At 39.4% G+C, this 12,783-nt stretch overlaps 1 protein-coding gene across 1 annotated transcript in view; it reads left to right on the top strand.

Annotated features, from left to right (window-relative positions):
* Positions 1-40: 40 nt before the first annotated feature.
* Positions 41-12,783, top strand: part of DLGAP1 (discs, large (Drosophila) homolog-associated protein 1) — a gene marked incomplete at its 5' end in the record, with an annotated part of 125,480 nt that continues 112,737 nt past the window's right edge. The window contains one exon of the mRNA XM_009876826.1: positions 41-255. Within this exon, the coding sequence (XP_009875128.1) occupies positions 41-255 (215 nt within the window). The remainder of the gene's footprint in view (positions 256-12,783) is intronic.

Below are 12,783 nucleotides of genomic sequence, written 5' to 3'. Positions count from 1 at the left end.
GAAGAGCGTACTTATAAGAGAATTATGTTTATCACTTCAGGTTCCTCAAGATGAGTGGACTGGATACACTCCACGAGGGAAAGATGATGAGATTCCCTGCCGACGAATGCGTAGTGGCAGTTACATCAAAGCCATGGGGGATGATGACAGTGGAGACTCTGACACAAGTCCAAAACCATCTCCAAAGATTGCTGCTCGGAGAGAGAGCTATCTCAAGGCCACCCAGCCATCTCTTACAGAGCTCACCACCCTCAAGTAAGTCCATGATTTACTACATCATATACAGTTCTCCGTTAAGACATCGAGTTTCTGTTCCTGTTTGTTTCTGCTCTTTACTTCTAGGTACCAGTTAAGGAAAGTATTTAAACAAGTGTGTTTGGTCATGCTTATTTTTGGTTTGTTTGTTTTTTCTGAGCAAGAGTAGATTTGGGAATGTATTTCAGTGTAATTCTGAAAAGGGACCTTACTACCTGCAGTTTGAATTTCCACCTGTTCATGCTGAGTATTCAGGTATGTATAATAGGTTTATTCTTTAAATACTTCATTGAAGTATAGCTTGAGCCTGCGAAAGCTTTGCATAATTGTGTATTTATATATACTCAACATGTGAAATTAGCCCTAAGCTAGTCTTCGCAACTCATTAGAGAGCACCTGACATTTAATTATAAAGAACAATGACTGAAAATAGACGAATCCGTGGTTGCCACTCTTTAGTTTGCTTAGAATTATACTGAAATTTTCTGAGAAATATAACCAAAACAGATTTTTTTAATTTGTTCATGAAAGTCTTATTCAAGAGGAATGATGAATTTATCTTTCTTAATGTCACTTTGTGGTTTTCTTTTATTTGGACCTTTTCAAAGAGCCACCTAAATTCTCATTAAAATTGTACAAATGGACAGTTAGTATTAGTGTTTTATTTTAAATTATTCTAAAATGGAGAGGTCTCCTAAACGAGAAAATAAATTATTTCCATAAGAGAAAATAGTGTGGATTTAAGTCAACAATTATTTCTGCCTGTCTTCTGCAAAATTCATAGCTATAGTGGTGAATCATAGTTCAGTGTACCAAAAATAACCTGATTTTAGTAAAACTTCCCTAAGGCTGTAGCTTTAAAATGGAAAAAAAAAAAGAGCTGTATCTCCTCTTCTGTCCATGATTAGTGACAAAAGACTCCTTCTCCATTTCCCTCATTAATTTCCTCTCCTTCCTTGTCCTCCTCTGCCCCATTTTTTTCCCAGAGACCTTATCTGAGAAATAGATTTTTAGAGAAAAATGTTTGATCCTTGTTAAGAATGCCATGCTCTTGACATCAGTGATGAATAGACCAGAAGACAAAAACATGCTTATTGCAGCTCCCCATTGCAGCCTGCCTGACTTTGTCTCAGGGGAAGCCAGGAACTGCTTCCCCTCTGTCTTTCCATTAGTGTCCAAAGGAGAAAGCATTCTCATTTTCTGCAGGGTTTTTTATAAGCTGGCTGGCACTTGCTCAGGGGATCCAGTGATTCCTCTCATCATCCAGCAGACTTTACCACATGCTTTCCTGAGCCAAAACTTCTTCTCTGAGATGAGTTATTGCAACGTCTGCAAGGTGAACATAAATGTTACATACCACCACAGACCCCAGAAAGCCATGCTTTATGCATAGACACACTATCTGGCAAGGAGCTTATTCTTTTTGAGACTTTAGAAACATAGGTCCCATAGTTCCGTAATATAAATGCGAATTACGATGCATCGCAGTGAGTGTATTTGCTCTTGGTCATTTCTGTTCTCTGTAGATACGACATTTGCAAAAGAGTGTGGAACTATTAAACATAAAAAGTCCTGCATGTCACTATTCAGCAACAGAGAACGTCACATCAGAGGAGCTGGGCAGCAGATGAGTTTAGCTTTGAAGTCATTGTAATTCAGCAAATTGTATGAATACTTCATTTCAGATATGACTTTTAATCCCTTCCTATTCAGGAAAGCTTTTAGAAATGTGCTTAATTTTAAGCTCCACTCTGTAAAATTCATGTAAGTTTAGGAGCTATGCAGGAGTAAGATGTAAATCACAGGGCAGAAGAAGGAAGAGGAAAATGGTTAATGATAGTAAAACAAAAAGAAGGACAAACTGTGAAATAACTTTTATTTATTAATGAGTTTTCAGCACAAATTGGGATGAAGTAGAATTATTTCTTTTTATTTATGATGATATTTTATAGAAATATCTCTTCCTGGGAAACCTATCCACTTTCAGAGACAAATTTTATAATAAATAATTATGCATTGCTTTTATTCCTTTCTGCTGAACATGATAATTTGGTTGGGGTTTTTTGTGAGAACTAGGCATGTGCTTGCTCTGGGAATTGAAGTCTTCTGTTAAGTTAGGTCTTTTTTGCAGACCTCTTCATACCTTCTTAGTAGCATGACTTGACCTTGACCATGACATTACTTGTTCATCCCAGGGCTACCCTGATTACTGTGAGAGCTGTGATAGCGTTTTGCTGGCACGTCCACCAGAGACTAAATTAGGGCCCCTAACTCACTGAATGTAGGTCATCTAGCAATTGTGAAATGTGTGATAACAAGTTATTTCCTTGGCTTACTGTTGACTCAAGTTCAATTTGCACCTGAATAAGAGCTTTATGGAAATGAGCCAAAAACCACTCCAGTCAGCAGGCAGCCTTTTACTGAAGTTAGTGGAGTTTCTAGCTGACCTTGCAGGACATTGTTAGCACCTTAAAGCTGAGTGGTATTTCACTCCTTTACCTGTGCATTTTCTGTCGGTGAAGAACAAGGCACCTTGTGAAAGTGATGTTTCTACAGTGGTAATTTTCAGGAATCTTTGCCACTTTTTTCTGCTGCTCTTTTTCTGTTTTCTGTATGCAGTCTCTACTTGGCTTCCCTTTCTGCTCTGCTTTGGCAGAGCAAACAACTTAAAAACATGTTCCCTTTAGCTTTCACTGGTTTTTGTGAAGGGGTTTTTCATCTTGTGGGACTTTTCTTCCCGGAGTACATTAAGTCTAATATTGGTCTCACTACCCACACTGTTCTTCCCACCTACCATTGCTTATGCGCCTACTCTTCTAAGAAAGGGTTTTCATTATTACCAATGTTTATTTTTATATAAGTAACAATTTTTGAACAGCACAACTGTGTCATATCTCCTTTACATAATGCAATTTTTTTCCTGTTTTTTGCTGAGTATTTTTTTTCTTGCCACACCTTACAATCTCCCTCCTACAGTATTCCTCCCATGCCGTGGTTTCCATGTGTTTGCAGCACATGTGTCAAATGCTGTGGTACCATTCTGAATACAGCACAGCTTGCTGTGGTCTTAAAATGCACACCTCCGCTGCTACGCTTTCATTATCCTAACAGGAAGTAAGCAGCTTTTTCTCTCTGTCTTTCCTGGCAGTATCCTCTTGGTGTTTGATCTTTCACAGTCTAGATATACTGATCCAGCTGAAGAAAAAGTGACATTTTCTTGCCCATTCCTGGAAAGTGGCAAAAGTTTATCCTCCCCTTGTAAGCAGTTGGAAAATTGACTGGTTAGCTAACTACTAAAGAAGATGCAGGCAACAGGTAACTGACATTTCTGTTACAGCTGAATTTGACTGAAGACATATTCCTTCACTATCTATAAGTATTCTGGTTCTGTTTAGCCTGGTTTTCGTAGGGAAATATATAATTACATAGTCCATGTGCTAACTTGTCACCGCCACCTCCCAGCCACTTTTGAATCTGTTGGCCAACTTTAACCAAGTTTGCTAGAGAGAATGATGTCAGAAAGATATGAAGTTCCAGCAAATTTCATTAAGATCTGTAGCTGGATAAGGCAGAGAAAGATCTGCAGTTGTCCCTTACAATCTCTTGAAGGAGTATGGGCAAAGTAACTGGTGGGTCAGCACAAGCTATAACTTGATGGCAGCACTTTCCCAGCCTAAAAGATGAGGAATATGAAAAGGGCTGGAAAACTCTGTTGAGGACAAGAAGTCTAAGAGATGGATCTTGTTACCATAGTTTTTCTACTTCTTTCTGCCCCTTTCTTCTTCTCCGCTGCACACACACTCACTGCTGAAAATCTGGGTTCAGGTTCTGTTTCCTTTTCCTAACAAGTCTTTATTTTCAAGGTGTTTTAATAGACACATCATGTTTTACCAGTCAGCTGTGACTTGGAGAAACAGAATTATAAACACCACAAACACTTTTTAATGGACACCAGTTTAAGCCATTGATGATGAAAGAGTATGTGAGCATGTAATCTAAAAGCTTAGGCGTTTCTCCTTTTTATCTCATGATAAAAAATTCCTCTGTGTAACTTCCATCATAGCTGCATCTATTCCTGTGATTTACTGCTTAGATAAGTGCTATTTAAAATAAACCAAACAATTCCTAACTTTAAAGTTTATCAGAGACATTCCAAAAATAATACCTCAGAATCATATGTGCGTGTTATTTGTGCACACTCAGGCTTGTATGTCTATGTCTAAGTACTTTCTGCTTGTGTGTTTATGGGAATTTGAAGATAAAATTGTCTTGAAAACCTCTGTGCCATTTTTCTTAAAAACCTATAAAATCACAGTGAACAATCAAGCTCGATTAAGAGGTGGAATTTGGTAGCAAACTTACTAACAGTGACAAAAGCAAGAGGAAGGAAGTAGACCTAATTTATACATCCTGAATTCCACCTTCTCATCACCTGTCTTGAGAACTGATCAGGTCAGCCTTCAAGCTAGGGTCAACCTATATTACAAGTTAAATCTTGACAGAGTTGCAGGACCAGCTCTGGTAGGATGACTTGACAAAAAAATAAAAATCTAACCACCCCGTTTTGACATAGTGTAAGGTATTTCAATTCGAAAATCCCCCAATCCTTCTAAAAATCAAAGAAATTGTGGTCAAAATAGTGTTGTAATCTGCAAAGCTCCCAAATATTTTATCTAATGGTAATTTGTGGTGACCAGGAGGAATATGATATGCACACATGGTCACATCCATGTGGCTGATGGGAAGGTAAAGTGCATCATCTTCACTGAGTGAATTAATGGTGAAACAGCATATTGTCTGTTTTCAAACATAGTGCTAGGACTGATGTGACTGAAAGGATAAACAAGGTCTGAAAGCTTTTTACACTACAGAGTAAATTAAATGTTGCATGGTAAGGATGTTGTTAAATGCTATGCGCAAAGCTGGAGGTCATTATGGCTTTGATTTTCCTACAATAATGCAATGTGTGTGTTTGTGTACATAGATATATTCATGGCTTCTCTAAATGAAGTATTCAGCTCTCAAAAAAACTATGGAACAACATAAACTCTGGAGATGTTTATCCCACTTTCTCAGCTTTTCTAAAATGCTGCTCTTCGGAAGTGAGGGCAATGATAAGGGAGCTAAGGGTAATTGTAGCCTGACGCACTGGCTAGGCACGTCTGGCATTTGAGCGAACTGAAGCTGATGTCCTTACACTGTGTTTCAAGGTACAGAATAGCATACATCCTTAGGTATGAAAACCACCTTCGTCTTAGGAATGAGCTCCTATTTACTTTAAGGTGTTTTTTTATTATTACAACATGCTCCAAAATATCCTCAGCAAAAAGTGTCATATAAACAAAAGCATACTTTTCTTTTTTAAATGGAAGGTGTTGTCCTTATGCTCCTAAAATTAAGGAAAATGTCCCATTATCTTTACTGGCCCAAATCACAGACAGGGGGAAGGGAGAGAAAATATATAAGGTGATGCAATGCCTCATCTTCCTTGTGGTGAATATTTTTAGGTACATGTAGGAAAGCTTGTTAATTCTGTTTCTTGTTGAGTGACTTCCAGTTAAGGAACAATGACTTTCCTAATTAGTACAAAAGGAATAAGTCTGATTAATCTTTGATTACTGTTTTACAATGTGTTTCATTGCTTCATGTTGGAGTCTCTTTCATTTTCATCAAACTTATAGCTAGTGAAAGAATTTTTTATATCCCACCTTGAGGTGTCTTTTGTTTGTTTACTTGAAGGGGGTTTTTTTTGATTTCCCAGAGAAGAGACTGGAGCATCTCCATGAGCTGTGGATATGCAGCCAAAGGAGTAGTATTCTGCAAATATTTTTGTCCTAGGTAGTAACTTTCCCAGCCTGCAGTCACTTATGCATTATATATTCTGTAGCTTCTTATTCATATTAGTGAAATCCCTTCTCTGTGAAAGCTTGGGGGAAGCTGTTGGACGGGTTTCTCGCTTTTCGTTCTTATGTCAGATATAATTAAGTTTCATGAATAATATGTAAGCCAGAAGAAAATTTGAAAGGCAAGACAATAAAAAATATATTTAATTTTAGGTAGTAGGTGGGCCTGTCTCTGGAGCAAATGATTTCCTTATGGCAGTTGAGTGTTTTGTGTACATTTATGTGTATATTTAAGGAGCAGAGTGTATTAATTTATTGAAGGAACTTAGAGCTTGGAGTTTTTAACAAACATTTGCAACTTTTTACTGATGAATATATAAAGCATGTTCAGCCAGTTAATGCTTAATATCACTGATGAGCATGTGAGAAAGCTGGTGCCCCATGGCAGCTTCCCTTCTGGGCTTTGTGTCCCCTCATGCAAGGGTATGTATACCCTTACAGCACTGACATGAACCCACTCATCTCACTGTACAATCCTCTCTGGAAACGGAGCATTTCTACAGTTCATTGTGTAGCACATAGGTAGGATGGGCACTCCTCTCTGCTTGTGTGATGTAGAGTAACTGGACAGTGACTGGCTTGAGAGCAGCCCTGAAGAAAAGGGCTTGGGAGTACTGGTGGATGAGAAGCTCAACATGAGCCGTCAGTGTGCATTTGCAGCCCAGAAAGCCAATCGTGTCCTGGGCTGCATCAAGAGGTGCGTGGCCAGCAGGTTGAGGAAGGTGATTCTCCCTCTCTACTCCACTCTCGTGAGACCTCACCTGGAGTACTGCATCCAGTTCTAGAGCCCACAGCACAAGAAAGATATGGACGTGCTGGAGCGTGTCCAGAGAAGGGCCACGAGGATGATCAGAGGGCACCTCTCCTGTGAAGACAGACTGAGAGAGTTGGGGTTGTTCAGTCTGGACAAAAGAAGGCTTTGAGGAGACCTTGTTGTGGCCTTTCAGTATCTTAAGGGGGCCTAAAAGAAAGCTGGTGAGGGACTTTTTAGAATGTCAGGTAGTGGTAGGACTAGAAGGAATGGATTAAAACTAGAGATGGGTTGATTCAGATTGGACATTAGGACATTGGGAAGAAGTTCTTCACCATGAAAGTGGTGAGACACTGGAACATGTTGCCCAGAGAGGTGAAAAGCCTCATCCCTGGAAGTTTTTAAGGCTAGGTTGGATGGGGCTCTGAGCAACCTGATCTAGTAGGGGATGTCTCTGCCCATGGTGGGGGGGTTGGAACTAGATGATCTTCAAGGTCCCTTCCAACCCTGACAATTCCAAGATTCTGTGATTCTATGTTCCACACCTAGCTCCTTATGGCCTATTATGTCAGTATGGTCGTATTTGCATAAATAGTTGTTTCTTGCTTCTCTAAGATGAGAAGTCAGAATTTTGTTGTGATCTGTGACACGTACCACAGTCGTTGCCTCCCTTATACTTTCACCTTTACTTGCTGAAATTTGAGGCAATGAAACAGTCACAATTAACTTACATAAAAATAAATAATGGCCAAAAAATAAAAGCCTTTAACTTACTAGTCCAAGTGTGGTCTTTGGGCAATATGGGAGCAGAGTTTTGGAAACTGATAATTTGTTAAAGAAAGGCTGCAACCATACTTAGATGATTGTCTTACTTGCAAAAATGAAAATCCTTGTCCTGTATCTAGTCATCTGGCTCAACTTTGCACAAAATTTTGCTTTATGTTAGACACAGCTAAAAGTGAGGACTTACAACTTTTTAGCTTCTCTCAGTTAAATCCTGAGAACATTGGTTCATTTTAGAGCAAATGATTTTGGTGAATGCAAGTCCATGCCATTGTCTGTTTTAAAAAGCAAGATCTGTTGCTGTTCTTCATGTGCCAAATGGGCACTTCCAGGGCTTGCTCTAAGAAACATAATTATAAACACTGGACCAAGATGTAGTTTTTAGCCATCTCTTTCAAGGTATAGTTTTTACATGGCCAACCTGCATGTTTGTGTGCAAAACCGGTCTTGTTTATTTTTAGCCTTATTTCTACCCACCTACTTAAAAGGCTGCCTCGGAAAGGAAGTTAATAATGTCCAGTGGGGACAGGAGAAGAAAAACTGCCTTAGACTGCAAAGGCATACAGAAGCTATATGTTAGGAAAATTTTCCAAATGATAATGATAGTTACATGCGGGAGTAGATTGCCAAGAGAAATAACTTCACTGGACATTTTCAACAAAAGGGTAGAAAATGTATGTCAGGACAAATTTAGGTATTGCTGATCCTGCTTTAGGGTAGGAGGAGGGACCAAATGACCTCCTGAAGACCCCTCCAGACCTATCTTTTATGATTCTTGTCTGCCTTTCTTATACTGTCACTGTTCTTAATTCCTTTCCTTATTTTTTAAATACAAAAATAAAATTCTTATCAGGACTAAGTTATTCCTGAAGGCCTGCTGTTGAATATTAAATATAGATATCCCACCCACAGCAGTACTGTGCAATTCTTTCATGTATTTTAAATGTTATTTCATTGCTAGCGTTTTGAAATTATGTTCCAGCTGCTGCCAGCCATACCATGCTTGACTCTCGGTATGTGGTTTAGTTTGCTAAGGGGAGCTCAGCTGATGTATTAAATTTGCCATGCAGAAAATTTGCAGACATAAAAAGAGATCTGTGTTTGCACAAAATTCAGTCTGGAGTCCTTAGTGTCCAACATAACAGGGCAAGCAAACAGGCAACAATAATTCAGTTAATTATTCATAATAATTTTCTATTCTGATCAGCTAGAAGTGCAGTACTCTTTCACTGTGAAATGGTAGAGCTCTTTTAGATTAAAAATGGAAGAGGATAAAAGAAGGCATTTTGCTTTAGTTCTAATCTGAAATTATGAGACAGTGTTTCTGCAGATATGCTTTGGGATCTTCTGTTAATTTGCATCATGTTAGAGTGAGAGAGAGAGACATGAAAGCAGGTAATTGTTCTGCTCTTACAAATAAGGGATACTATCAATAGCTAAGCCATGGTGATGCCCAGACATTTATTTCTTCTATTTTATTGTGTTTGTATTGCTGCTAAGATGGAGTAACTTTCAACTTATTTCAGTAATTCTCTGCTGGCTTGGGTGCAGTATGGGACGAAGGTTCGGGACCAGGGGCAGGAAGAAAAGCGTATGGCCCCTGGTAGCTGAGGTGCTGAAGTAAGGCAGCATCAAATATCACTCTGCTCCCAGCATCACGTGTGAAAGAAAGTTCATCCAAAGAGATTTGACTATTTAAAATCTCCTCTCCTTCTAAGAAAGATAGAAAACCATCATACAATTACTGCTTGTGTTATTTGCTGGCGTGAAAAAAATATTTTTGTCAAAAACACCTTTACAGCATCTGCTGAGCTCCTGTGAGAGACTTCTGTGATTGCACCTGTAGCTGAGTTGCACAGAGATTTCCCATTCCCCTCTACTACCTGACCAGCCTGCCCGCTGGCTGCCCAGCAGCTTTGCCGGCAGCAAGCCCAGGGGCCACAGAAAGCACTAACTGCTTTTGTCATTCCCAAACGCCAGCAGCCACACCCAGGGCACCCAAAGTCTTTCCTTTATTTAAGTGATATCAGGGTAGCAGCCATGCTTGGCTTGTGTCTGTGCAGCTCTGCACTGTGACAGTGATGTATCATGCTGAAGGGAAGCTCAGGAGCTTTGAGGACTAGTATATAAATCTTTGCTGGTTTATATCTGACAATTTTTATTGCAAATTGTGCTAAGCCTTCATTACTCTTCACTTGAAAGGAAACCTTGAAAATCATCTTAGGCAAGGTAGCCCTCCATGGGCTAGTCCTAAAAGTTTTTACAGTTATTATTTATTACTTCATCACGCCAAAACCAAGGATGCACACTTAATGCAGAAAGCTTACAACCACTCTGGGTGAAATGGTGTCAGTGATGGCATTGACTGAGTCATGACTTCATCTCATTATGTTTGTAACCGTGATAGAAATTGTATTTATAAAATCCAGATTTTAGGGGGGAGGGGCAGTTTCTGACTTTGAAGAGGTCTATTTTCCGTATTCTAGTGGGTTGTAGCCGACGTGTCATTCAACCATCTTGCTGAAGTTGCAGTTAAAGATGTCAGAAATCTCAGAAACGTTGATACTGTCTAGTAAATACAGTCCAATCTAAATGTTTAGTCATGGATTTCAGACTGGTGCAGGATCTGTTGGACTCATCTCAGTCATGTGGCTGTAAGAGCTGTGAGACAACGGGATTTTGGCAGAGATCTGTTGCTCAGACTTGTCTGAAGTGCTGGTGAGTCAGGCTGTGCCACTGCTGTTGTTCAGTCATTTACTGTTGAGTAGAATGTCATTTCTAGCAGAGCAGTATCTCTCTGTCTATTACTTCCCTCCCCCTCTCCTTAGAGATCATTTGATTTGGGACACGAATTAATTGGTGTTTACCTGTGAAGAACAAATTTGAATTGAGAGGGAGTGGATGATGCCTTATTCGAGTAAGATGTTAAAGTGACAGTGGCTGTAATGAATGTTGGAACTATGTCACTATTCCTGTTATTCCTTTATCTTTTCTTTTCTCTCTCTTTTTCTTTTTTAAGTGATTCCTTAATGTACCTAAGCAATAATCTTCAGTACTTAGCTAAGCATCCTTTCTCCATTAAAAGAGCCAAGATTTGCCACACAGTGGCAGAATGACCTTCTGACTATTAACTGTTTCTGTATCTCCACCTCCCTGCTGCTTATTTTCTTTCCTTTTTTTAATGAATTTTACACTTTGGAAAATAATGACTGTATAGCGTTCCCTTCTGCTTTTATTTATCATGGCCCTGATCCTACTATGCTCCCCTGGGAAGATTTTCATCAGTGGTGATGTAATTAATAACCTTTTTCACTAGTCCTGTTACTAATATCATCCCCGTGACTCTTTCACTATTCTTTTATCCTGCAGTTTCTAGACCTGACTCTAGCTGGTCTACTGCTAGCACTCCTGAATCCTTTTCTGTGCATGCTTTTCTCGACAGGGAGGCACACAGCCTGTGTTGGAAAACGTCTATGCTGCCTTCATTTCAGTGCTCCATTGCTGCTGCTGTACATGTGGTAGTTAGTTGCACTCAGTCACGCCTCACACAGTCTTTGGAGTGATTCCCCAGGCAACTGGGTTCACTCTCTGCTCTACTTCTCTGGACTGAAGTTGCCACGCTGGCCCACTACAGCAGCCTAGTAGCCAAGGTGCCCTTGCCATTGAGCAGTGGTCAGGCAGCCCTTGCACACTGATCCCTGTGCAAACATGTGCGGACACCAAGGAAGCTTTATCCCATCAGCTGTAATTGTCCCTTCTCCACAGAAGTTAATCAGATTCGTTATATCTCTGTAGTGACTGCGGTATCTGCCTGAGTGTTTTGCCTCTGGCAGTAGGTTGACAAGCCCTCATGTTCTCATGACTCTATTTCCTTCCCCTGTTCTCAGAATCAGTGTGTCCATATAATGGTAGCTTGTTATTTAACAACTAGTTCCCTTAAGGGCAACAGCCCAAAGAATGATAAAATAATCCATTTGAAGTTCATGCAAACAATACGTCACCTGAATAGCTGTCTCTTTAAATAAAGAGGACTGTAGTTTGATGTTTATATCACAGAGAATCTTCATCTTTTGAGTGTGTTTTCAGATTATGTGTTTTATTTTATGTACCTCCTTTAAATTATGTACATAATAGACAATAATAAATAGTACATAGAGGAAGAATCTTTATTTTTAAGGATTTTTTTAAAGAAAAGAATGAAATAGAATTGACAGGTGGAGTAATACTTAAAACACTGGTTTTAGAACACCTTGATGATTATTTGCAAGCCTGTTTTATGATATTTCCAGTTATCACTATTTTAAAAAAAATAATCGCTTCTCATAAATAGAATGTTTATATTTCTAAAGAGAAAAAGAAAAATTACTCTTTTTTTCTAGCCAAAAATCAGGTAGAGGCTTACTTCTGGGTTGAATCCTACAGTTTTTATTTTACTATGTTATATTTCAGCAATGCTCCCTCAGTGTTTCTACCATAAACAGAACTGAGCCAGCCAAAATAGGAAGGTTAAATCTGAGATGAATGTAAATCTCCTCCCCTGCTCCTTGGGCTACCCAGTGCCCCCAGTATAGACCAGAGATACGCACTGGGAGGGCATTCTGCTCTCTGGGGAGGTGTGCACACTGGGGCTTTTTTCCTTAAGGCATGGGACTTAACGGGAATAAAGCACAGAAGAATTATTGTCAACTGTTTCTCAGAAAGTCCCTGGGAATATTATGCAATTGGGATCTGGGTCCTCAGTACTGGATCCTGCAGTGAGTTGTTTACAAGTCTCAAGTGCAGCATTTAAAGTCAGAGCTCTGGAAGTTTTTTCCTCCCCCCTGACAAAGTACATATGAAGCTTTAAATGTCAGCCTCCTACTCAACACAATGGGATGATAACCTCTGCCATGAATTAATCAAGCTGCTTGTTAAAAACATTATCTTGCCACTGTTCTTCCAAGTTCTTCAGAATTCAGGCAAATTTAAGAGCTTTCTCATCCATAAAATGATACAATAAGGTTAATTATAGTTCAGGAGCTCTCTAAGGTATGATTTGGCTGCTCAGTGTTTCTCAGGTCTAAAAAGAGCATGAGGGGTGCACCTGGCTTG

The sequence above is a fragment of the Apaloderma vittatum genome, unplaced genomic scaffold (assembly GCF_000703405.1).
Source record: "Apaloderma vittatum isolate BGI_N311 unplaced genomic scaffold, ASM70340v1 scaffold3339, whole genome shotgun sequence".
Classification (NCBI taxonomy): domain Eukaryota; kingdom Metazoa; phylum Chordata; class Aves; order Trogoniformes; family Trogonidae; genus Apaloderma; species Apaloderma vittatum.
This window is presented reverse-complemented; position numbering and strand designations above follow the sequence as displayed.